We start from the raw sequence: 24,319 nt of genomic DNA, 5'->3' as shown, positions 1-24,319 counted from the left end.
CACGGGGGGATGTGGGGGGACGCGGGGGGATGTGGGGGGACGTGGGGGGACACGGGGGGACGTGGGGGGATGTGGGGGCACACGGGGGGACGTGGGGGCACACGGGGGGACGTGGGGGGACACGGGGGGACACGGGGGGACACGGGGGGACGTGGGGGGACGTGGGGGCACACGGGGGGACGTGGGGGGACACGGGGGGACACGGGGGGATGTGGGGGGACACGGGGGGACACGGGGGGACACGGGGGGATGTGGGGGCACACGGGGGGATGTGGGGGCACACGGGGGGACACGGGGGGACGTGGGGGGACACGGGGGGACACGGGGGGACACGGGGGGATGTGGGGGCACACGGGGGGATGTGGGGGGACGTGGGGGGACACGGGGGGATGTGGGGGGACACGGGGGGACGTGGGGGGACACGGGGGGATGTGGGGGCACACGGGGGGATGTGGGGGCACACGGGGGGATGTGGGGGGACACGGGGGGATGTGGGGGCACACGGGGGGACACGGGGGGACGTGGGGGGACACGGGGGGATGTGGGGGCACACGGGGGGACGTGGGGGGACACGGGGGCACCCCTGGGGTGGGGGGGAAATGGGGGGTGCTGTGGCTGATGGCAGCTGGGGGGGGGGAGGCGAAAGATGGCGGCTCCTCGCCCACGGAAAGGGGCGCTGGGACGTCTTTATTGCAACTGGACGCGCGGCCCCGCGGGTGAGTCGAGACCCGCCGGCTGTGGGGCCGGCTGTGGGGCCGGCGGTGGGGCTCAGGCCTGCACGAGGGGGGCGCGGGGGGGTCCCAGGTTGCCGTCGAGGAGCTGCTGCGCGAAGGCTTGTTCCAGCTGGGGGGGAAGGGGCGGGAGAGGGGTGTGAGGGGCTGCCCCACGGCTCTGCCCGCCCCACGCCCTGCCCCACCGCTGCCCCCACATCCTCCTCCCCTCCGGCCCCACATTCACCCCACAGCTGGCTGGCCCCAGCCTGCCCCACATCTGTTCCCCCATCCTGCCCCCCACACCTGCCCCACAGCTGCCCCCCTGCGCCCCTCACCTGCAGGACGAGGGTGCGGTTGTGGGGCCCATCGTCGGGGCCCAGCTCCTGCCCCACGGCCAGTGTCACCCGGTGCTCGGGGCGGGGGCCCAGCCCGGCGCGGTGCTGTCCCACCTCTGCGGGGCAGGGGGGCGTCAGGGGCCGTGGGGCGGCTGTGGGGCGGGGACGGGGACCCTATGGGGTGGGGGGGACGGGGTGTGGGGCAGGGATGGGGGCCTATAGGGCAGCTGTGCGGTGCCTATGGGGCAACCATGGGGCACGAACAGGGTGCCTATGGGGTGAAGATGGGGTGTGGGGCAGATACGGGGTGCCTGTGGGGCAGACGTGGGGCTGCTCTAAGGTTACCTATTGGGGCTGGTGTGGGGGAGTTCTAGGTCCCTTATGGGGCACGACCACTAAGGGGTAGTGACAGAGGAGCTATGGGGCAGCAGGGCTATGGGGCAGGGACAGGTGAGCTCTGGGGGAAGAGCGCTATGGGGCAGGGACGGGAGCTCTGGGGCAGGAGCGCTATGGGGCAGGCACAGGGGAGCTATAGGACAGGAGCGCTATGGGGCAGGGACGGGAGCTCTGGGGCAGGAGCACTATGGGGCAGGGACAGGGGAGCTATAGGGCAGGAGCGCTATCGGGTGGGTACAGGGGAGCTATGAGGCGGGAGCGCTATGGGGCAGGGACAGGGTAGGTATAGGACAGAAGAGCTATGGGGCAGGGACAGGGTAGCTATGGGGCGGGAGCACTATGGGGCAGGCACAGGGGAAGTATAGGGCGGGAGCACTATGGGGCAGTGATGGGAGCTCTGGGGCAGAAGCGCTATGGGGCAGGCACAGGGGAGCTATAGGGCAGGAGCACTATGGGGCAGGGACAGGGAAGCTATAGGGCAGAAGCGCTATAGGGCAGGAGCACTATGGGGCAGGGACAGGGGAGCTACAGGGCAGGAGCACTATGGGGCAGGGACAGGGGAGCAATGGGGCACTTAGGGGGCGGGCGCAGGGCGGTCAGGGGACACTTATGGGGCGCCTCAGGGGCAGTTGGGGGGCAGGCGGGGCGGGCTCCCTGCGTCACTTGGGGGGCAGCCGTGGGGCGACTCACCGTGGCGGAAGCGCTGGGCGTCGAAGGCCTGCAGCAGCCCCCCGGGCGGGAGGGCCCCGCCCTGTCCCGCGGCGGGGCCGTGGGGGGCGCGGCAGTGCACGTCCAGCCCCGGCCCCGCCCCCGGCCCCGCCCCCGGCCCCGCCCGGCGCCGCAGGAACAGCCCCCGGCGGGCGCTGGCCACCAGCAGCCCCGGGCGGAGCCCCGCCAGCAGGCGCCGCAGGGCGGGGCCGGGGGCGGGGTCCTCGGGCGGGGGCAGCAGCAGGAGGCGGGGCAGCAGCCCGGGGCGGGGCGCGGCGCCGGGCGGGGCCGGGGGGCCCAGCAGGTACTCGCCGGGGGGCAGCCAGCCCTGCCAGGCCAGCGCCCCGCCCAGCCACACCCGCAGCCCCAGGCAGGCCTCGCCTGCGGGTGGAGCCCGGCGTCAGGGCGGGGCGGGCGCGGCCCCACGGCGGGGACACACCCATCCTGGGGGGGTCGTGGGGGTGGGGCCGGGGAGGGGTGGGGGCACCTCTGGGTCAGCGGCAGGGGCGGGACCGAGGTGGGTGTGGTCATGGGAGGGGTGTGGCCAGGCTGGGAGTGGGTGGAGCCAGGGGTGGAGCCTCTGGGGCTGCAACCGGGTGGGGACAGGGCCACATGACGGGTGGGGGGGTGGTGGTGTGGCCTCCAGGGGGTGGGGCTAGTGTCAGGGTGTGGCTACAGGAGGGGTGTGGCCAGGGTGGGGCTAGAGCCTCTGTGAGGCGGCATGAGGGGTGGGGCTGGCAGGGGTGTGGCCAGGGCGAGGGTGTGGTCAGTGTGGATACGGCCCACGTGAGGGTGGGGTCAGTGATGGGGCGGGGTCAGCGATGGGGCGTGGCCAGGGGCAGGACCACAGTATGGGGTGTGGCTGTGTGGGGTCCGGGGGGGCGGGGCTTACCCTGTGCAGGGGGGAGGGGCTCCGGGCTGTCCACCACCACGTCCAGCTTCAGGGGGGCTGGGGGCGGGTCCTCGGCTGGGGGAGGGGCCATGCTGTCAGGTGGCCACGCCCACACCCCTCCTCAGCCCGCACCCCTCCCCCACTCACCTTCCTCCCCACCCTCTGGGTGTGGCTCCTCGGGCGGCTCCTCCACGGGGCTGGGGGACGGCGCCTGGGGGCGGGGCCAGCCGTGTGGAGGGGGTGGGAGGGGCGGCGCCCCGCCCCCCTCCCCGCCCCTCCCCCACCTACCGTCCCGCCGTTGGGGCGGGGCTCTCCATCCTGCGCTGCCGGGCTCCGCCTCTCCGCGCGCCCCGCCCCCTTCTGGGCCCGCCCACCTGCGGGGGAGGGGCGGCCGCCTGGTGTCCCCCGGGAACGCGTCCCCCTGCCTGGGGTCCGTCTGTCCCCTCGCCCCCCCCCCCCTCCCCCCCCAAGGGGTGGTGCCGCCCCATAAACGCCCCCCCCCGCCCCCCGCCCCCCTCACAGAAGGGCCCGTCCCCGCAAGGGCCCCCCCATAAGTGTCCCGCCCGTACCCGGTGCCCCGCCACGGCGGTTCCCCCGATGACCGTGTGTGTGCGGCCCCGCCCCCCCCCCCCGGGGCCCCCCCATCCGCGCCCCCCCCCCCCCCCCCCCCGGCGCACCTCGGGGCGGGGGGGGCGGGGCGGGCAGCAGCCGGTACACCTTGTAGGGGCGGGGCCCCTCGAGGCGCGAGCGCGCCGGCACCTCCTGGAACTCCGGGCTCTTGTTGAGGGCGCAGCGCAGCCGCGTCTTCCAGCCGGCGGGGTCGGGCCGCGCGCCGGGGCGGAGCCGCCCCTTGAACTCCGCCCACGCCTGCCCCGCCCCCGCCCCGCGTCAGCGCGGGGCGCCAGGGCCGGCCCCGCCCCACAACCACCCCCACCCCCACAGCCAGCCCCCCCCTCCCCCCCTCCCCCCCCCGCCTCACCTGGCAGAGGGCGGTGCCGGCCCCGCCCCTGGCCCCGCCCTTGCCCGCGTGCTGCCAGGGGATGCGCAGCGCCGAGCGCGCGGCGTCGTCCCACACCAGCCCGGGGAAGCGGCCGCTCTCCACCTGCGCCACCAGCCACGGGCGGAGCTTCCGCGCGGCCCCGCCCCCGGCCCCGCCCCCGGGCGCCGCCATGGCGACCACCCCCGCCCCCCCTCCCCTTTCCTCTCGCGGCCGGGCCCCGCGACCCCGCTCGCCGCGCGCTCGCCGCCTTCCGCAAACGCAGCCCACGTGACGCCTTTATTGGCCCCGCCCCTCGGCTCGGCGCGGGGCGGGCGGGGAGGCGGGGTCGGGGGCGGGGCTAGCGCCGGGCCGGGCGCGCCCCCAGCGGCGCCTCTCGCGCCAGGAGGCGGTGCAGGCGCTGCTCGTACTCGCCGTCGCTCTCGCGCGCGCCGCGGGGGGGCCGCCCGCCCGGCAGGTGGCGCTCGGCGGCCGCCAGCAGCTCGGCCGCGCTGTACAGCGGCGCCGGGTCCAGGCGGTGCTCGTTGATCAGCCGCACCAGGTACTCGGTGTAGTGCCCCCTGGCGGCCCGGCGGTCACGGGGGGGGCCGCGGGGAGACCCCCGGCCCCCCGCCCCGGGAGCACCACAGGGACCCCCCCTGCCCCACGGGGAGCCCCAGGGACCCACCCAGGGACCCCCCCAGGGCCCCCCCTGCCCTATAGAGCCCCCCAGGGACCCCCCCAGGGACCCCCCCTGCCCCACGGGGAGCCCCAGGGACCCACCCAGGGACTCCCCCAGGGCCCCACCCGCCCTATAGAGCCCCCCAGGGACCCCCCCTGCCCTATAGAGCCCCCTAGGGACCCCCCCAGGGACCCCCACTGCCCCACGGGGAGCCCCAGGGACCCACCCCGAGACTCCCCCAGGGCCCCCCCCCGCCCTATAGAGCCCCCCAGGGACCCCCACTGCCCCACGGGGAGCCCCAGGGACCCACCCAGGGACCCCCCAAAGACTCCCCCAGGGCCCACCCTGCCCTATAGAGCCCCCCAGGGACCCCCCCCAGTGCCCCCCACTGCCCCACGGGGAGCCCCAGGGACCCCCCAGGAACCCCCGCAGGGGAGCCCAAGTGCCCCACAGCGACATCTCCAGTGCCCCCCAGAGACCCCCACTGCCCCATAGAGCACCCCAGGGACCCCCAAGTGCCCCCCAGCAACCCCTAAGTGCCCTCCATGGACTCCCAAATACTCCCAAGTGCCCCATAAGGGCCCCAAAACGACCCCCACGGACCCCAAAGTGCCCCACGGGTGCCCCAAAACCTCCTCCAAGGACCCCCAAATACCCCCACGTGCCCCACAGGGGACCCCCGGCGCCCCCCATGTGCCCCACAGGGGACCCCCGGCGCCCCCCGCTCACCGGCAGAGCCCCGCGTGCCCCGGGGGCGCCTCCCTGCCGCAGGGCTCGTCCCGCAGCCCGGCCGGCGTCTCCTTCTGCTCCAGCACCCCGCAGCCCCCTGCGCCACAGCCTCAGCGCCCGCCCGCCGTGGGGCTGCCCCACGCTTGGGGGGCGCGGGGGGGGATGGGGGGTAAGGGGGATGGGGGGGGGCGTCCCACCTCCGGGAACGGGTCGGGCTCCGGCCGGCGGCTCCGTGTCGAACGGCACCCCCCCTTCCTGGGGGCGGGATGGGGGTCAGAGAGCCCCCTGCCCCACGGCGACCCACCGCTGCCCCACGGCGACCCCGTGGCGACCCACAGCTGCCCCCACAGCAACCCCATGGTGACCCACAGCTGCCCACAGCCAGTCCCACCTGCCCCATGGTAACACTTAAGTGCCCCATAGTGACCCAAAGCCACCCCACGGTGCCCCCACAAACACCCCGCTGAAGGAAAGTGCCCCACAGCGACCCACAAGTGCCTGAACAGAGACCCCCAAGTGCCCCACAGCTCCTCAACAGCAACCCACTGTGACCCACAGCTGCCCCCCAGCCAGCCCCAGCTGCCCCAGAGCGACCCTTAAGTGCCCTCCCGCGCCCCCGCTGCCCCCCAGGGCTGCCAGCCCGGAGCCTCCCCCGGGCAGTGCGGCGCCCCCCACCCCCCGGCCGCCCCCCGGCGCCCCACAGCCGCCCCCCGGCGCCCCACGCACGCGGAGCAGGCGCTGCAGGCGGGGCGGCTCCCAGTCGCGCAGGTAGAAGAGGCAGTCGCGGGGGTGGTGGCCGTGCAGGGACCCCCGCAGGGGACAGCCCGGCTCGGGGCAGCGCTGCGGCACCCACCGCGCCGTGGGGAGCCCCGCGGGGACCCCCGCACCCACGGGGGGACCCACAGGGACCCCCTGACCCATGGGGACCCCACAGATATCCCCTGACCCACCGGGACCCCACAGAGACCCCCTAACCCACAGGGACCCCCTGACCCACGGGGACCCCACAGATATCCCCTGACCCACCAGGACCCCACAGAGACCCCCTAACCCACAGGGACCCCCTGACCCACAGGGGACCCACAGAGACCCCCAGGGAGCCCCACAGGAACCTCCTGATCCATGGGGGGACCCACAGAGACCCCCAACGCACAGAGAGCTCCCACCCCATGGGGATCCCCCCAAAGACCCCCTGACCCCTGGGGAGCCCCAGAGAGACCCCACAGGGACCCCACAGGGACCCCTGACCCATGGGGAGCCCTACAGGGACACGTGGAGGGACCCCCTGCCCCATAGCGACCCCACCGATCCCCCCCCATACACAGCGTAACACCCCGCAGAGGCCCCCGGCCCCTGCCCGTAGGGACCCCACAGAGCCCCCCGGCCGGCCCCGCCCCCTCGGCCCCGCCCCCGCCCTCCGGCCCCCGCCCCACGGCCGGCCCCGCCCCCCCGGCCCCGCCCCACTCACGTCCTTGGCGTGGAAGGGCCCGTAGCAGCCGCTGCAGAAGTGGTGGCGGCACTGGGAGCACTGGAAGTGCATGCAGCCGCCCCGCGCCAGCGCGTACCACACCCCGCACTGCGGGCACGCTGTGGGGCAGCCGTGGGGCAGCTGTGGGGCGGCCGCTCCGCCCGCCCCACCGCCCAGCGGGCAGGGAACCCCCGGCCCCCCGCCCGCCCCACGCCCGCCCGCCGTGGGGCAGGGACCCCACCCCACCCCCGCCCGCCGTGGGGCACGCACCGATGCCGTGCTCCTGCAGGAAGGCCGCCAGCCCCACGGGCGGCGCTTGGGGGTCGCGGGCGCTGAGCCAGGCCCCGAACTCGGCGCAGGAGAGGGTGGCGTGTTGGGGGTCCCACTGCGGGCGGGGCCGGCGTCACCCCACGGCCACCCCATGGGGACCCCCTATCTGCCCCACAGCGACCCACATGGCGTCCTGTCACCCCATATCTGCCCCACAGGGACCCCCCCCTACCCCATAGCGACCCACAGCCGTCACACAGGGATCTGCCACCCCATAGTGACCCATGGCAACCCCAGGAGCACCCCCGCCACCCCACAGCGACCCACACGGACCTGTCACCCCACAGCCGCCCCACGGGGACACCACCACCCCAGAGCGACCCACAGCTGCCCCATGGCGACCCACATGGGGCCCTGTCACCCCCCAGCCACCCCATGGGGACCCCCTCTGCCCCACAGTGACCCCCAGCTGCCCCACGGGAACCCCATCGCCCCACAGCGACCCACAGGGACCCGTCACCCTATGGCTGCCCCACAGGGACCCCCATCACCCCATAGTGACCCACAGCCGCCCCATGGGCCCCCTACACCCCATGGGGACCCCCACTGCCCCACAGGGACCCCCTGAGACCCCTGGGCCGCTCCCCAGGGGGCCCCCCTGCCCCACACCCCCCCTGCCCCCCACCGGGCGCTGGCAGCGGGGGCAGAAGCGCTGCTGGCACTGGGGACACTGGGCCGGGCCCTGCTCCGCCTCGAAGATGAACCCGAAGGAGCACTGGGGGGGCAGGGCTGGGGCTCAGCCCCACAGCGACCCCCAGCCCCACAGACCCCCCCCCAAACAATACGTACAGCCCCACAGACACCGCACCCCCCCAGCCCCACAGATCCCTCCCCGGCCCCCCCAAACAGCCCCCAGACCCCAAAGAGGTCCCCCCAGCCCCCCCCCACACTGCCCAATCCCCCCCAGCCCCCCCCAGCCCCACAGATCCGCCCCCGGCCCCCCCAAAGAGCCCCCAGACCCCCAGAGTTCCCCCCAGCCCTCCCCACACTGCCCAATCGCCCCCTGCAGACCCCCCAGATCCTCCCACAGACCCCCCAATCCCCACCCCAGACCCCCTCAGGCCCCTCCCACACCCCCAATCCCCCCCACAGACCCCCCAGCCCCCCCAATCCCCCCCACAGACCCCCCAGCCCCCCCAGCCCCCCCACCTGGATGCACCAGATGAACTTGGGGTCCCGCATGAGCTCGAGCTCCGTCAGCTTCTGGGTGAAGAGCTGGTACGTGTCGGGGTCCAGGCACTGCCGCAGCTGGGGGGCAGCGGGGGCGGGGCCACGGCCCCCCGAAACCCTCAGCCCCCCCGCACGCCCACAGGGGCTGAGCTACAGACCCCCCAAACCCCCTCCCGGGGGGTCCCTGAGCCCCCAGAGCCCCCCAAACCCCCTCCTAGGGGATCCCTGAGCCCCCCAAAGCCCCTCCTGGGGGGTCCCCGCACCCCCCTGACCCCCCAAACCCCCTCCCGGGGGGTCCCTGAGCCCCCAGAGCCCCCCAAACCCCCTCCCAGGAGATCCCTGAGCCCCCAGACCCCCCGAAACCCCTTCCCAGGACATCCCTGAGCCCCCCAGACCCCCCCAAACCCCCTCCCAGGAGATCCCTGAGCCCCCAGACCCCCCCAAACCCCCTCCCAGGAGATCCCTGAGCCCCCCAGACCCCCCCCAAACCCCCTTTCAGAAGTCCCTGAGCCCCCCAGAGCCCCCCCAAACCCCCTCCTAGGGGATCCCTGAGCCCCCAGACCCCCCCAAACCCCTTCCCAGGAGATCCCTGAGCCCCCAAACCCCCCCAAACCCCCTCCCAGGACATCCCTGAGTCCCCCAGACCCCCCCAAACCCCCTTTCAGAAGTCCCTGAGCCCCCCAGAGCCCCTCCAAACCCCCTCCTAGGGGATCCCTGAGCCCCCCAAACCTCTTCCCAGTACATCCCTGAGCCCCCTAGACCCCCCAACCCCACTCCCAGGAAGTCCCTGAGCCCCCCAGAGCCCCCCAAACCCCTTCCCAGGAGATCCCTGAGTCCCCCAAACCCCCCCAAACCCCCTCCCAGGACATCCCTGAGCCCCCCAGACCCCCCCAAACCCCCTCCCAGGAGATCCCTGAGCCCCCAGACCCCCCGAAACCCCTTCCCAGGAGATCCCTGAGCCCCCAGACCCCCCCAAACCCCCTCCCAGGAGATCCCTGAGCCCCCCAGACCCCCCCAAACCCCCTTTCAGAAGTCCCTGAGCCCCCCAGAGCCCCCCCAAACCCCCTCCTAGGGGATCCCTGATCCCCCAGACCCCCCCAAACCCCTTCCCAGGAGATCCCTGAGCCCCCAGACCCCCCCAAACCCCCTCCCAGGACATCCCTGAGTCCCCCAAACCCCCCCAAACCCCCTCCCAGGACATCCCTGAGCCCCCCAGAGCCCCCCCAAACCCCCTCCTAGGGGATCCCTGATCCCCCAGACCCCCCCAAACCCCTTCCCAGGAGATCCCTGAGCCCCCAGACCCCCCCAAACCCCCTCCCAGGACATCCCTGAGTCCCCCAAACCCCCCCAAACCCCCTCCCAGGACATCCCTGAGCCCCCCAGACCCCCCCAAACCCCCTTTCAGAAGTCCCTGAGCCCCCCAGAGCCCCTCCAAACCCCCTCCTAGGGGATCCCTGAGCCCCCCAAACCTCTTCCCAGTACATCCCTGAGCCCCCTAGACCCCCCAACCCCACTCCCAGGAAGTCCCTGAGCCCCCCAGAGCCCCCCAAACCCCCTCCTAGGGGATCCCTGAGCCCCCCAAACCCCCTCCCAGGACATCCCTGAGCCCCCAGACCCCCCCAAACCCCCTCCCAGGAGATCCCTGAGCCCCCAGACCCCCCCAAACCCCCTCCCAGGAGATCCCTGAGCCCCCAGACCCCCCAAACCCCCTCCCGGGGGGTCCCCGAGCCCCCAGGGCCCCCGGCCGCACCTGGATGTCGAGGGTGGAGAAGTAGGAGAGGCGCTGGGCCTCGTCGGCCAGGTCGGGGCGGGCGCAGGCCGGGCACACGAGGTCGCCGACGCGGCGCTCCTTCACGCCGATGGTGAAGTGCAGGCGGAAGCACTCGGGGCACAGCGGGCACTCGCACGACGTCAGCCACTGCATCTGCGGGGCGCGGGGGGCTCGGGGGGCGCGCCGCGGGGGGGCTGGCCTCGTACTGGGGGGCCCTGGCCTCGGGGGGGGTCCCTGGCCTCGTACTGGGGGGCCCTGGCCTCATACTGGGGGGCCCTGATCTCATACTGGGGGTCCTACACCTTGTGCTGGGGGTGCCTGGCCTCGTATGGGGGGACTCTGGGCGCATATGGGGGGCTTGGCTTTGTACTGGGGGGCTCTGGCCTCGTATTGGGGGGCCTGGCCTCATTTGCGGGGACCCTGGCCTTGTACTGGGGGCCCCTGGCCTCGGCGGGGGGGGGGGGGTCGCTGGCCTCGTATTGGGGGGCCTGGCCTCATACTGGGGGGTCATGGTCTCCTACTGGGGGTCCCTGACTTCGGCGGGGGACCTGCCCTTGTATTGGGGGTCCCTGCCCTCGGGGGGGGGTTCCTGCCCTTGCATAAGGCCCCACCGTCCCCCCAGGGTCCCCCCATACCCTTCCCCCCACGAGACCAGCCCCCCACCCTGTCCCAGAGCTCCCCACCCAGGGGTCCCGCCTGTGGCCCTGGGGGTTCCAAGGGTCCCCACCCCTGTCTCTGGGGGTTCCCACCCATGGTCCCGGGGGTCCTGGGGGTCCCGTGGCTCCCACCCCCAGGTCTGGGGGTCCCACCCGTGGCTCCAGGGGTCCCCGTGGGGGCGTGGGGGGCGCGGGGGTCCCTGTGGGGGTGTGGGGGCCCCTGGGGAGGATCGGGGGCCCCTGGGGGGGCGCGGGGTCCCTGGGGGGGCGCGGGGGTCCCTGGGGAGGATCGGGGGTCCCTGGGGGGGGGTGCGGGGGTCCCTGGGGGGGGGGTGCGGGGGTCCCTGGGGAGGATCGGGGGTCCCTGGGGGGGGGTGCGGGGGTCCCTGGGGGGGGGGTGCGGGGGTCCCTGGGGGGGGGTGCGGGGGTCCCTGGGGAGGATCGGGGGTCCCTGGGGGGGGGTGCGGGGGTCCCTGGGGGGGGGGTGCGGGGGTCCCTGGGGAGGATCGGGGGTCCCTGGGGGGGGGTGCGGGGGTCCCTGGGGGGGGGGTGCGGGGGTCCCTGGGGGGGGGGGTGCGGGGGCCCCTGGGGAGGATCGGGGGTCCCTGGGGGGGGCGCGGGGGCCCCTGGGGAGGATCGGGGGCCCCTGTGGGGGTGCGGGGGCCCCTGGGGAGGATCGGGGTCCCTGGGGGGGCGCAGGGGTCCCTGGGGGGGGCGCGGGGTCCCTGGGGGGGCGCGGGGGTACCTGGGGAGGATCGGGGGTCCCTGGGGGGGGGTGCGGGGGTCCCTGGGGGGGGGTGCGGGGGTCCCTGGGGGGGGTGTGCGGGGGTCCCTGGGGGGGGGGTGCGGGGGCCCCTGGGGAGGATCGGGGGTCCCTGGGGGGGCGCGGGGGCCCCTGGGGAGGATCGGGGGTCCCTGGGGGGGGCGCAGGGGTCCCTGGGGGGGCGCGGGGTCCCCGTGGGGGCGTGGGGGGCGCGGGGGTCCCTGTGGGGGTGTGGGGGCCCCTGGGGAGGATCGGGGGCCCCTGGGGAGGATCGGGGGTCCCTGGGGGGGCGCGGGGTCCCTGGGGGGGCGCGGGGTACCTGGGGGTGTGCGGGGGCCCCTGGGGAGGATCGGGGTCCCTGGGGGGGCGCGGGGTCCCTGGGGGGGCGCGGGGTACCTGGTGGCGGGGCAGCCCCCAGCCGCACACGGCGCACTCGCAGCGCAGCAGGCGCCGCAGGACGGCGCGGTCGGGGCAGCGCCCCACGGCCTCCACCAGCTCCCCCAGCCCGCGGGGGGCCCGGCCCAGCCCCAGCTCCCGGCCCAGCGTGGCCACCAGCTGCGCCCGGCCCCAGCTCGCCAGCCCCAGCGTGGCCAGCGCCCGCCGCACCAGCGCCTGCGGGGAGAGACCGGTGCCCCCAGTGAGCCCCAGTACCCCCCCCAGTGGGCCCCAGTGCCCCCCCAGTGGGCCCCCAGTGCCCCCCCAGTGCCCCCCCAGTGGGCCTCAGCGTGGCCAGCACCCGCCGCACCACCGCCTGCGGGGAGAGACCGGTGCCCCCAGTGAGCCCCAGTGCCCCCCCAGTGAGCCCCAGTGCCCCCCCAGTGTCCCCAGCATGGCCAGCGCCCACCACACCAGTGCCTGCTGGGAGAGACCGGTGCCCCCAGTATCCCCCAGACCCCTCCCAATGCCCTGTCAATCCCCTCCCAATACCCCCCAGCCTGTCCCAGTCCCCCCCTAGCTCCCGAGACCCCCCAGAGTCACCCCCAGTCCCCCCCCAATCCCACCCAATTCCATCCCAGTACCCCCCAATCTTCTCCGGTCCCCTCCCACTGCCCCCAGTCTCCCCAGTCCCCCCCCAGTACCTCTCCAGACCTCTCCAAGTCCCCCAAGTTCCCTCCCAGCCCCCCCAGTCCCCTCCCAGCCCCCCCCCAGCGCGCACCTGCTGGTCGGGGCAGTCGAAGTCGAGGGGGGGCTGCCGGGGCTCCCAGAGGCGCCGCAGGAAGGGCTGGAGGCGCCGGCGCTGCAGGTCGCCCAGCGCCCCCCACACGTCCCCCCCGTTCTGGTAGAGGGCGGCCGCCGCCTCCGCGCGCCCCGCGAAGCCCAGCGCCGCCAGCGCCCGCAGCTGCGCCAAAGCCAGGCTGCCGCCAGTGCCCACCGGCGCCCACCAGTGCCCACCGGCGCCCACCAGTGCCGCCAGCGCCCACCCACACCCACCGGCACCCACCCGCGCCCACCAGCGCCGCCATTGCCCACCCGCGCCCACCACTGCTGCCAGCGCCCAGCAGTGCCCACCCGCACCCACCATTGCTGACAGGGCCCACTAGGACCCACCAGCACCCACCAGCGTGGGGTGCTGGGGGGGGGGCCAGCCCTGCCCGAGAGCAGCTGAGATGCTCCCAGCACCTTCGCCCCGCCCCTGAGGGACTTAGCCCCACCCCTGAGGGCCCATAGCCCCGCCCCCGAGGGCCCATAGCCCCGCCCCTGAGAGCTCTAACTCTGCCCCAGCCCCTTAGCCCAACCCCTGAACCCCCCTAACCCCACCACCACACTCTTAGCCCCACCCCAGCCCCATAGCCCCGCCCCCACGGCAATTAACCCCGCCCGCAGCCCTTTGGCCACACCCCCAGCTACCAGCAAGGCTGCCTAAGGCCAGCAGAGGAACCTCCCATGGCCCCGCCTCCAGACCCTAAACCACGCCCACACCCACTAAGCCACACCCCCCAGCTCCAAGCAAGGCCTGCAGGGAGAGCAGAGGGACACACCCCCCCGGCCCCGCCCGCCCAGGCCCCGCCCCCGCGGCCCCACCCACCTGCCGCCGCCGGGCGCCCAGGCAGGCCTCGAGGGCGCGCTGGGGGTGGGCGCGGGCGCGGGCCCAGGCGCGGGCGGCCTCGCGCAGGGACAGGGCCCCCAGCGGCCCCCCCGGCTCGGCCGCGCCCCGGCGCCCGGCCGCGCCCGCCAGCGCCCCCAGCGCCACGCCCAGCCCCGCCCGGGCCCGCCCCACCGCCGCGGCCGCCGGGCCGCCCGCCGCCGCCGCCGCCGCCACCACCGCCTCCGCCGGCACGCCCTGCGCCTCCGCCGCCTGGGGGGGGGGGGGGACGGGGCGTGGTCAGGGGGGGCGCCGCGCCTGCCGCGCCACGCCCCGCCCCGCCCGCCACGCCCCACTCACCCTGACCAGGGCGACGAGGCGACGCCCGTCCTCCCGCAGCCGCTCCTGCCGCCGGCGCTCGGCCTCCTGGGCGGGGGCCGGGGCGGGGGGGCGCTCCCCCACGTCCCCCCCGGTCCCGGGCGGGGTCCCGGGGCGTGGCGGGGCGGGGCCGGGCGCGGCGGCCCCCCCGGTGCGGTGGCAGACGTCGCACACCCGCCCCGAACCCTCGTTCCAGTAGGTGCAGTGGGGGCACTGCCAGCCCTGGGTGGGGGGGGACAGGGGTCAGCGAGGGGGTCCCAGCCCCGCCCCCCACCCCGGGGCACCGCCCCAGCCCCGCCCCCTGCCCCTCCGCACTGACCTGGGGGGCGGGCGGGGGCCGGCGGGCGAGGCGGGGCCGCTCGCACACCCCACACAGCACGCTGGGGCCCGCGTTCACGAAGGTGCAGGAGGCGCAGGCCCAGCCACCCCCCGCCTCGCCGCTGCCGGGGGGCTGCCCCACAGCGCCGGGGGGCTGCCCCATAGAGCCGGGGGGCTGCCCCATAGAGCCGGGGGGCTGCCCGGTCCCGTATGGCCACGGGGAGAGCGACGAGCTGTGGGGGGGGAAGGGTGGTGAGACCCCACAGAACCCCACGGTGCCCTATGGAAGAAGTTATGGGGCAGCTATGGGGGGTGGAGGGGGTCCCATGGGGCGATGAGGTAGCCTGGGGGGATGTGGGCGTGCTATAGGGGGATTTGGGGGTGTTCTCATTACCTGGGCTCCCCCCGGGTGGGGCTGGGCAGGCGCAGTGGGGCGTGGTCAGGGTGGGGCCGGCTGGGCGGGGTCCCGTCTGGGGGGGAGGGGTGAGAAAGGCCCTCAGCACCTACAGAGTCTTGCAAGGTCCCTATGGAGCCCCTACAGAGCCCCACAGAGCCCCACAGAGCCCCCCCAGCCCCTACAGAGCCCCTACAGAGCCCCTACAGAGCCCCACAGAGCCCCACAGAGCCCCCCCAGCCCCTACAGAGCCCCTACAGAACCCCACAGAGCCCCCCCAGCCCCTACAGAGCCCCTACAGAAACCCACAGAGCCCCCCCAGCCCCTACAGAGCCCCTACAGAACCCCACAGAGCCCCCCCAGCCCCTACAGAGCCTCTACAGAACCCCACAGAGCCCCCCCAGCCCCTACAGAGCCCCTACAGAACCCCACAGAGCCCCCCCAGCCCCTACAGAGCCCCTACAGAACCCCACAGAGCCCCCCCAGCCCCTACAGAACCCCACAGAGCCCCCCCAGCCCCTAGAGAGCCCCTACAGAACCCCACAGAGCCCCCCCAGCCCCTACAGAACCCCACAGAGCCCCCCCAGCCCCTACAGAGCCCCTACAGAACCCCACAGAGCCCCCCCAGCCCCTACAGAACCCCACAGAGCCCCCCCAGCCCCTAGAGAGCCCCTACAGAGCCCCCCAGCCCCTAGAGAGCCCCTACAGAGCCCCACAGAGCCCCCCCAGCCCCTATACAGCCCCTACAGAACCCCACAGAGCCCCTCCAGCCCCTAGAGAGCCCCTACAGAACCCCACAGAGCCCCCCCAGCCCCTATACAGCCCCTACAGAGCCCCACAGAGCCCCCCCAGCCCCTACAGAGCCCCTACAGAGCCCCACAGAGCCCCCCAGCCCCTACAGAGCCCCTACAGAGCCCCACAGAGCCCCCCCAGCCCCTATACAGCCCCTACAGAACCCCACAGAGCCCCCCCAGCCCCTAGAGAGCCCCTACAGAGCCCCACAGAGCCCCCCCAGCCCCTAGAGAGCCCCTACAGAGCCCCACAGAGCCCCTACAGAACCCCACAGAGCCCCCCCAGTCCCTAGAGAGCCCCTACAGAACCCCACAGAGCCCCCCCAGCCCCTAGAGAGCCCCTACAGAGCCCCACAGAGCCCCCCCAGCCCCTAGAGAGCCCCTACAGAACCCCACAGAGCCCCCCCAGCCCCTAGAGAGCCCCTACAGAACCCCACAGAGCCCCCCAGCCCCTACAGAGCCCCTACAGAGCCCCACAGAGCCCCCCCAGCCCCTACAGAGCCTCTACAGAGCCCCAGAGACCCCTCCAGCTCCTATAGAGACCCTACAGAACCCCACAGAGCCCCCCCAGCCCCTACAGAGCCTCTACAGAACCCCACAGAGCCCCCCCAGCCCCTAGAGAGCTCCTACAGAGCCCCACAGAGCCCCCCCAGCCCCTAGAGAGCCCCTACAGAGCCCCACAGAGCCCCCCCAGCCCCTACAGAGCCCCTACAGAGCCCCACAGAGCCCCCCCAGCCCCTACAGAGCCCCTACAGAGCCCCACAGAGCCCCCCCAGCCCCTACAGAGCCCCTACAGAGCCCCACAGAGCCCCCCCAGCCCCTACAGAGCCCCTACAGAGCCCCACAGAGCCCCTACAGAACCCCACAGAGCCCCCCCAGTCCCTAGAGAGCCCCTACAGAACCCCACAGAGCCCCCCCAGCCCCTAGAGAGCCCCTACAGAGCCCCACAGAGCCCCCCCAGCCCCTATACAGCCCCTACAGAACCCCACAGAGCCCCCCAGCCCCTAGAGAGCCCCTACAGAGCCCCACAGAGCCCCCCCAGCCCCTACAGAGCCTCTACAGAGCCCCAGAGACCCCTCCAGCTTCTATAGAGACCCTACAGAACCCCACAGAGCCCCCCCAGCCCCTACAGAGCCTCTACAGAACCCCACAGACCCCTCCAGCTCCTATAGAGACCCTACAGAGCCCCACAGAGCCCCCCCAGCCCCTAGAGAGCCCCTACAGAACCCCACAGAGCCCCCCCAGCCCCTAGAGAGCCCCTACAGAGCCCCACAGAGCCCCCCCAGCCCCTAGAGAGCCTCTACAGAACCCCACAGAGCCCCCCCAGCCCCTAGAGAGCCCCTACAGAACCCCACAGAGCCCCCCCAGCCCCTAGAGAGCCCCTACAGAGCCCCACAGAGCCCCCCCAGCCCCTAGAGAGCCCCTACAGAACCCCACAGAGCCCCCCCAGCCCCTACAGAGCCTCTACAGAGCCCCACAGACCCCTCCAGCTCCTATAGAGCCCCTACAGAACCCCACAGAGCCCCCCCAGCCCCTAGAGAGCCCCTACAGAGCCCCACCAGCCCCTACAGAGCCCCTACAGAGCCCCACAGAGCCCCCCCAGCCCCTATACAGCCCCTACAGAGCCCCACAGAGCCCCCCCAGCCCCTAGAGAGCCCCTACAGAACCCCACAGAGCCCCCCCAGCCCCTAGAGAGCCCCTACAGAGCCCCACAGAGCCCCCCCAGCCCCTAGAGAGCCCCTACAGAGCCCCACAGAGCCCCCCCAGCCCCTATACAGCCCCTACAGAACCCCACAGAGCCCCCCCAGCCCCTACAGAGCCTCTACAGAACCCCACAGAGCCCCCCCAGCCCCTATACAGCCCCTACAGAACCCCACAGAGCCCCCCCAGCCCCTACAGAGCCCCTACAGAACCCCACAGAGCCCCCCCAGCCCCTATACAGCCCCTACAGAACCCCACAGAGCCCCCCCAGCCCCTAGAGAGCCCCTACAGAACCCCACAGAGCCCCCCCAGCCCCTAGAGAGCCCCACAGAGCCCCCCCAGCCCCTATACAGCCCCTACAGAACCCCACAGAGCCCCCCCAGCCCCTAGAGAGCCCCTACAGAGCCCCACAGAGCCCCCCAGCCCCTAGAGAGCCCCTACAGAGCCCCCCCAGCCCCTAGAGAGCCCCTACAGAGCCCCACAGAGCCCCCCCAGCCCCTACAGAGCCCCTACAGAACCCCACAGAGCCCCCCCAGCCCCTAGAGAGCCCCTACAGAACCCCACAGAGCCCCCCCAGCCCCTACAGAGCCCCTACAGAACCCCACAGAGCCCCCCCAGCCCCTAGAGAGCCCCACAGAGCCCCCCCAGCCCCTACAGAACCCCACAGAGCCCCCCCAGCCCCTATACAGCCCCTACAGAACCCCACAGAGCCCCCCCAGCCCCTAGAGAGCCCCTACAGAACCCCACAGAGCCCCCCCAGCCCCTATACAGCCCCTACAGAACCCCACAGAGCCCCCCCAGCCCCTATACAGCCCCTACAGAACCCCACAGAGCCCCCCCAGCCCCTAGAGAGCCCCTACAGAACCCCACAGAGCCCCCCCAGCCCCTATACAGCCCCTACAGAGCCCCACAGAGCCCCCCCAGCCCCTAGAGAGCCCCTACAGAACCCCACAGAGCCCCCCCAGCCCCTAGAGAGCCCCTACAGAACCCCACAGAGCCCCCCCAGCCCCTAGAGAGCCCCTACAGAGCCCCACAGAGCCCCCCCAGCCCCTACAGAGCCCCTACAGAACCCCACAGAGCCCCCCCAGCCCCTATACAGCCCCTACAGAACCCCACAGAGCCCCCCCAGCCCCTACAGAACCCCACAGAGCCCCCCCAGCCCCTAGAGAGCCCCTACAGAGCCCCCCAGCCCCTAGAGAGCCCCTACAGAGCCCCACAGAGCCCCCCCAGCCCCTATACAGCCCCTACAGAACCCCACAGAGCCCCCCCAGCCCCTAGAGAGCCCCTACAGAACCCCACAGAGCCCCCCCAGCCCCTAGAGAGCCCCTACAGAGCCCCACAGAGCCCCCCCAGCCCCTAGAGAGCCCCTACAGAGCCCCTACAGAGCCCCCCCAGCCCCTAGAGAGCCCCTACAGAGCCCCACAGAGCCCCCCCAGCCCCTAGAGAGCCCCTACAGAGCCCCACAGAGCCCCCCCAGCCCCTAGAGAGCCCCTACAGAACCCCACAGAGCCCCCCCAGCCCCTACAGAACCCCACAGAGCCCCCCCAGCCCCTATACAGCCCCTACAGAACCCCACAGAGCCCCCCCAGCCCCTAGAGAGCCCCTACAGAACCCCACAGAGCCCCCCCAGCCCCTAGAGAGCCCCTACAGAGCCCCACAGAGCCCCCCCAGCCCCTAGAGAGCCCCTACAGAGCCCCCCCAGCCCCTAGAGAGCCCCTACAGAGCCCCACAGAGCCCCCCCAGCCCCTAGAGAGCCCCTACAGAGCCCCACAGAGCCCCCCCAGCCCCTACAGAACCCCACAGAGCCCCCCCAGCCCCTATACAGCCTCTACAGAGCCCCACAGAGCCCCCCCAGCCCCTACAGAGCCCCACAGAGCCCCCCCAGCCCCTAGAGAGCCCCCCCAGCCCCCCCGTACCTGCCGGGCTCCCCCTGCCCGTTACCGGCGCTGTCTCAGGCACCTGCGGCCCCTGGGAAGGGAAGAGGAGCCCCGCCCAGTCCGCACCAGTACGGACCAGTATGGACCAGTACAGGCCCGGCCCCCCCCCCCACCCCATCCTCGGCACCCCCAGTATGGCCCAGTGCCCCGCCCGCCCCTCCCAGCATGGCCCAGCCTCCTCGCAGTACATCCCAGTCCCTCCCAGTCCCCTCCCAGTCCATCCCAGTCCCCCCCAGTCCTCTCCCAGTCTCTCCCAGTTCCCTCCCAGTACACCCCAGTTCCCTCCCAGTCCCGGCTCACCTCGGCCCCTGCTGCCAGAATGTCGGTGAAGAACTGGGGGTTCGGGTGCTGGTTCTGGGGCGGGGCTGAGAGTCAGTGCCCTGCCCAGCGCCCCGCCCAGTGCCCCCAGTATGGCCTGGCGCCCCGCCCAGTGCCCCCAGTGTGGCCCAGCGCCCCCCAGTCCCCTCCCAGCCCCCCCCAGTCCCTCCCAGAGCTCCCCAGTCCCTCCCAGTCCCTCCCAGCGCCCCCCAGTCCCCCCCCAGTCCCTCCCAGAGCTCCCCAGTCCCTCCCAGTCCCTCCCAGCGCCCCCCAGTCCCCTCCCAGTCCCTCCCAGCGCCCCCCAGTCCCTCCCAGCGCCCCCCAGCCCCCTCCCAGCACCCCCCAGTCCCTCCCAGTCCCCTCCCGGCGCCCCCCAGTCCCCTCCCGGCGCCCCCCAGTTTATCCCAGTTCACCCCCCTGCCCCGCGCTCACGGCCAGCAGCAGGTCGAGCTCGGCGCGCAGCAGCAGGACGTCGGCGGTGACGGCGGCCACGCGGGGGCCGTGGGGAGCCCCCGCCCCCGCCGGGAAGCTCAGCCCCTCCCCCGTCTCCTCCGTGTACCCCAGCAGCCGCAGCACCCCCCGGCCCCCCTGCGGGGGAGGGGGCGTCACTGGGGGGCGGGGGGGCTGGGGGGGGCTGGGGGTCCCAGGGGCAGGTCTGGGGGCACGGGGGGGGGTTTGGGGGTCCCAGGGACAGGGCTGGGGGCACGGGGGGGTTTGGGGGTCCCAGGGACAGGGCTGGGGGCACGGGGGGGTTTGGGGGTGCAGGGGCAGGTCTGGGAGGGGACAGGGGGTCCCAGGGGCAGCCCCGGGGGGGGGGGGCAGGGTGTCCCAGGGGACTTGGGGGGCCCAGGGGCAGCCCCGGGGGGGGCAGGGGGTCCCAGAGGACTCGGGGGTCCCAGGGGCAGCCCCGGAGGGGTGCGGGGGTCCCGGAGGACTCGGGGGTCCCAGGGGCAGCCCCGGGAGGGGGGCAGGGGGTCCCAGGGGACTCGGGGGTCCCAGGGGCAGCCCCGGGGGGGGGCAGGGGGTCCTAGGGGCAGCCCCGGGGGGGGGGGCAGCGGGTCCCGGAGGACTCGGGGGTCCCAGGGGCAGCCCCGGGGGGGGGGGCAGCGGGTCCCGGAGGACTCGGGGGTCCCAGGGGCAGCCCCGGGGGGGGGGGCAGCGGGTCCCGGAGGACTCGGGGGTCCCAGGGGCAGCCCCGGGGGGGGGGCAGGGGGTCCCAGGGGACTCGGGGGTCCCAGGGGCAGCCCCGGGGGGGGGGGCAGGGGGTCCCAGGGGACTCGGGGGTCCCAGGGGCAGCCCCGGGGGGGGGGCAGGGGGTCCCGGAGGACTCGGGGGTCCCAGGGGCAGCCTCGGGGGGGGGGCAGGGTGTCCCAGGGGCAGCCCCGGGGGGGGGGCAGGGGGTCCCAGGGGCAGCCCCGGGGGGGGGGCAGGGGGTCCCGGAGGACTCGGGGGTCCCAGGGGCAGCCTTGGGGGGGGGGCAGGGTGTCCCAGGGGCAGCCCCGGGAGGGGGGCAGGGGGTCCCAGAGGACTCGGGGGTCCCAGGGGCAGCCCCGGGGGGGGGGCAGGGGGTCCCAGAGGACTCGGGGGTCCCAGGGGCAGCCCCGGGGGGGGGGCAGGGGGTCCCAGGGGCAGCCCCGGGGGGGGGGCAGGGGGTCCCAGAGGACTCGGGGGTCCCAGGGGCAGCCCCGGGGGGGGGGCAGGGGGTCCCAGGGGACTCGGGGGTCCCAGGGGCAGCCCCGGGAGGGGGGCAGGGGGTCCCAGGGGCAGCCCCGGGGGGGGGGCAGGGGGTCCCAGGGGACTCGGGGGTCCCAGGGGCAGCCCCGGGGGGGGGCAGGGGGTCCCAGGGGACTCGGGGGTCCCAGGGGCAGCCCCGGGGGGGGGCAGGGGGTCCCAGGGGACTCGGGGGTCCCAGGGGCAGCCCCGGGGGGGGGGCAGGGGGTCCCAGGGGACTCGGGGGTCCCAGGGGCAGCCTCGGGGGGGGGGCAGGGGGTCCCAGGGGCAGCCCCGGGGGGGGGGCGGGGGTCCCAGGGGACTCGGGGGTCCCAGGGGCAGCCCCGGGGGGGGGGCAGGGGGTCCCAGGGGCAGCCCCGGGGGGGGGGCAGGGGGTCCCAGGGGACTCGGGGGTCCCAGGGGCAGCCCCGGGGGGGCGGGGGGTCCCAGGGGCAGCCCCGGGGGGGCGGGGGGTACCTGTATGGCGCCGACGGTGCCGCGGAAGACGGGGTTGCCGAAGCGCACGGCGCGCCAGTGCCGGGGGGGCCGCGGCTGCAGCAGGTTGCGCCCGTACTTCTCCAGGATGCTCAGCGCCGTCCGCAGCGCCCCCAGCCCCCCCGGCGGACCCCCCGGCTCCTGGGGGGCGCGGCGGGGTCAGGGGGGCGCCCCGAATCCCAGCCGCGCCCCCGGCCCCTCGCTGACCCCCGTGTTGCCCCCCCCCACTGCCCCCAAGTCACCCGCTGCCCCCCCAGACCCCCAAACCCACCCACCGTCCCCCAAACCACCCTGTCAGCCCACAGACCCCCAAACCACCCCACTGATCCCCAAGTCTCCCCACTTGCCCCCCAGACCCCCAAACCCACTCACCACTCCCCACTGAGCCACCCTCCTGCACCCCCAGACCCCCAAACCCACCCACTGCCCCCCAAACCTCCCTGTCAGTCCCCAGACCCCCAAACCCACCCCCTGCCCCCCAAACCACTCCATCAGCCCCCAGACCCCCAAACCCACCCCCCGCCCCCCACTGAGTCACCCCCTGCCCCCCAGAAGCCCAAACCACCCCCCTGCCCCCCCCAGACCCCCAAACCCACCCACCACCCCCCCAAGCCACCCTGTTCCTCCAATTCACCCTGTCGCCCCCCAGACCCCCAAATTGCCCCCCAGACCCCCAAATCACCCCACCACCCCCCAACCACCCAAACCCACTCACTGCCCCCCAAATCACCCCGCTGTTCCCCCAAACCACCCTGCCACCCCCCCAACCCCTAAACCCTCCCGCTGCCCCCCAACCATCCCATTACCCCCCCAAATCCCCTTGTCACCCCCCCACACCCTCCCGCTGCCCCCCAACCCCCCCAGCCCATTCCCCGCCCCCTATTTCGGGGTGTGTCCCCCCCCCAGTACCAGGCGCAGGTTGTCCCGCAGCAGCCGGGCCCCGTCCAGGTGCCGGCACTTGGCGGGGGGCGGCAGGGGGACCCCCAAAAGCGGGCTCAGCTCGGCCGGCGTCGCCTCCCCGGGATCCCGCATCAGAGCCGCCTCCAGCGCCACCCGCAGCGCCCCAAGGCTGGGCGGGGGGATCCCCGAGGAGCCCCCCGCGGGCTGGGGTGATGCCTCAGGGCTTGGGGGGGCCCCCGCGGGCTTGGGGGGAGCCCCCTGGGAGGAGGCTGTGATGTGGGTGGGGGACCCCTCAGGGTCAGGAGGTGCCCCCTTGGGAGTGTCCACGATGTGGGGGGACCCCTCAGGGTCAGGGGGTGCCCCCTTGGAGACACCCACGATGTGGGGGGACCCCTCAGGGTTACGGGGTGCCCCCCCTGGGTTGGGGGGTGCCTCCTTCGAGGCACCCACGACACTGGGAGACCCCTCAGGGACATGCGGTGCCCCCTCGGAGGACCCCCCAACACAGGGGTGCCCCTCAGGATCTCGGGGCGCCCCCCCCAAAGCACCTGCGATGTGGGGGGACGCCGCTGGGTCGTGGGGTGCCCCCTGGGAGCCCCCCTCCGCCAGCACGGGGGCGCGGGGCTCGGCCTCCTCTGCCATCACTGTGTAAAGGGGGTAGAAAATGGTAAGAAAAAGAAGTTTTGAGACAAATGAGGGGGGGGCTCACACCCCACCTGGGGTCCCCAAGGGCTCCTTGTCCCCCTGTGCCCCTCAAACCTGCTGGGGGGTCCCCATTGCCCCCAAAGTCCCTGCCATGGGGGGTCACTGTGGGGGGTCCCATGCCCCCGTAAGTGCCTGTTGGGGGGGGTCCCTGTGGGGGTGTCACATCCCCTTATAAGGTGCCTGGGCTGGGAGTCCCTATCAGTGGGCCACTGTCGGGGGGTACCACCACCCCATAAGCATCTATTGGGGTATCTCTATGGGGGGGTCCCTGTGACAGGGTCACACCCTCTTATAAGAAGCCTGGGGTGCGGGGGGTCCATCCCCCCTAAGGCCTCTGACTGGGGGCTCCCCAGTCAGGGAGGGCTGCTGTGGGGGGGTCCCATCCCCCCAAAAAGCCCCTGACTGGGGCTTCCCCAGTCGGGGGGGATCCCTGGCGGGGGGTCTCATCCCCCCATAAGGTCCCCGATTGGGGGGGTCCCGTCCCGCCATAACGTGACTGGGGTGGGTCCCTGTCAGGGGGGGTCCCTGGAGGGAGAGTCTCATCCTCCCACAAGTGCCTGTTGGGGGGTGCTTGTCAGGTGGGGTCCCTGTGGGGGGATCCCGTCCCGCCATAACGTCCCTGGGGTGGGTCCCTGGGGGGGGGGGGGGGGGGTGTCCCGTCTTCCCATAAAGTCTGTGTTGAGGGAGTCCCTGTCAGGAAAGGACCCCCGACCCGCCCCCCACAGGGTCAGGGGGTCCCCGTACGAGGACCGGCGAACCCCGGGCTCCCCCCAGAGCGGGGTTTGTGAGGCGCCGGGGGTCCCAAGAAGAACTCGGGCCCCTCCCCACGGCCGCACGGCGGGGGTCCCGGGAGGATCCGGGGATGCAGAGGGGTGTGATGGGAGAGGGGGGACACGGAGGCCCACCGGTGGGGAGCCCCGGCCTACCTCAGGGGCCGGGGGCGGGGAGAGGCGGCGGCGGCGGCAGCGACCGCCCCGACCGGCGGCGCCTTCAAAATGGCGGCGGCGGCGGCGACGGGGAGGAGAGCGGCTTCCCGCCGCGCCGACGTCACGCGGCGCGG

The 24,319-nt window shown here is 74.4% G+C and overlaps 3 protein-coding genes across 3 annotated transcripts in view; 1 reads left to right on the top strand and 2 right to left on the bottom strand.

Moving 5' to 3' along the window:
• OXA1L (OXA1L mitochondrial inner membrane protein) overlaps positions 1-24,319 on the top strand; it is a 257,560-nt gene that overhangs the window by 226,636 nt on the left and 6,605 nt on the right. The window lies entirely within an intron of this gene.
• On the bottom strand, positions 667-4,238 carry IRF9 (interferon regulatory factor 9). The gene is made up of 8 exons (XM_064475526.1): positions 4,024-4,238; positions 3,722-3,911; positions 3,333-3,418; positions 3,192-3,255; positions 3,045-3,119; positions 2,135-2,533; positions 1,049-1,164; positions 667-843 (listed from the first exon to the last, which is right to left on the bottom strand). The coding sequence occupies exons 1-8, from the start codon at positions 4,213-4,215 to the stop codon at positions 769-771; spliced, it is 1,197 nt and encodes a 398-aa protein (XP_064331596.1). The 5' UTR covers positions 4,216-4,238; the 3' UTR covers positions 667-768.
• RNF31 (ring finger protein 31) lies at positions 4,306-24,289 on the bottom strand. The gene is made up of 21 exons (XM_064475519.1): positions 24,186-24,289; positions 22,564-23,198; positions 21,637-21,795; positions 19,882-20,037; positions 19,432-19,485; positions 19,111-19,162; positions 14,703-14,778; positions 14,310-14,541; positions 13,973-14,212; positions 13,616-13,885; positions 12,746-12,928; positions 11,986-12,201; positions 10,150-10,323; positions 8,379-8,477; positions 7,855-7,944; positions 7,170-7,284; positions 6,900-7,018; positions 6,158-6,271; positions 5,629-5,686; positions 5,432-5,528; positions 4,306-4,601 (listed from the first exon to the last, which is right to left on the bottom strand). The coding sequence occupies exons 2-21, from the start codon at positions 23,194-23,196 to the stop codon at positions 4,382-4,384; spliced, it is 3,357 nt and encodes a 1,118-aa protein (XP_064331589.1). The 5' UTR covers positions 23,197-23,198; positions 24,186-24,289; the 3' UTR covers positions 4,306-4,381.

This window comes from Phalacrocorax carbo, chromosome 29 (genome assembly GCF_963921805.1).
Source record: "Phalacrocorax carbo chromosome 29, bPhaCar2.1, whole genome shotgun sequence".
Taxonomy (NCBI): Eukaryota; Metazoa; Chordata; class Aves; order Suliformes; family Phalacrocoracidae; genus Phalacrocorax; species Phalacrocorax carbo.
This window is presented reverse-complemented; position numbering and strand designations above follow the sequence as displayed.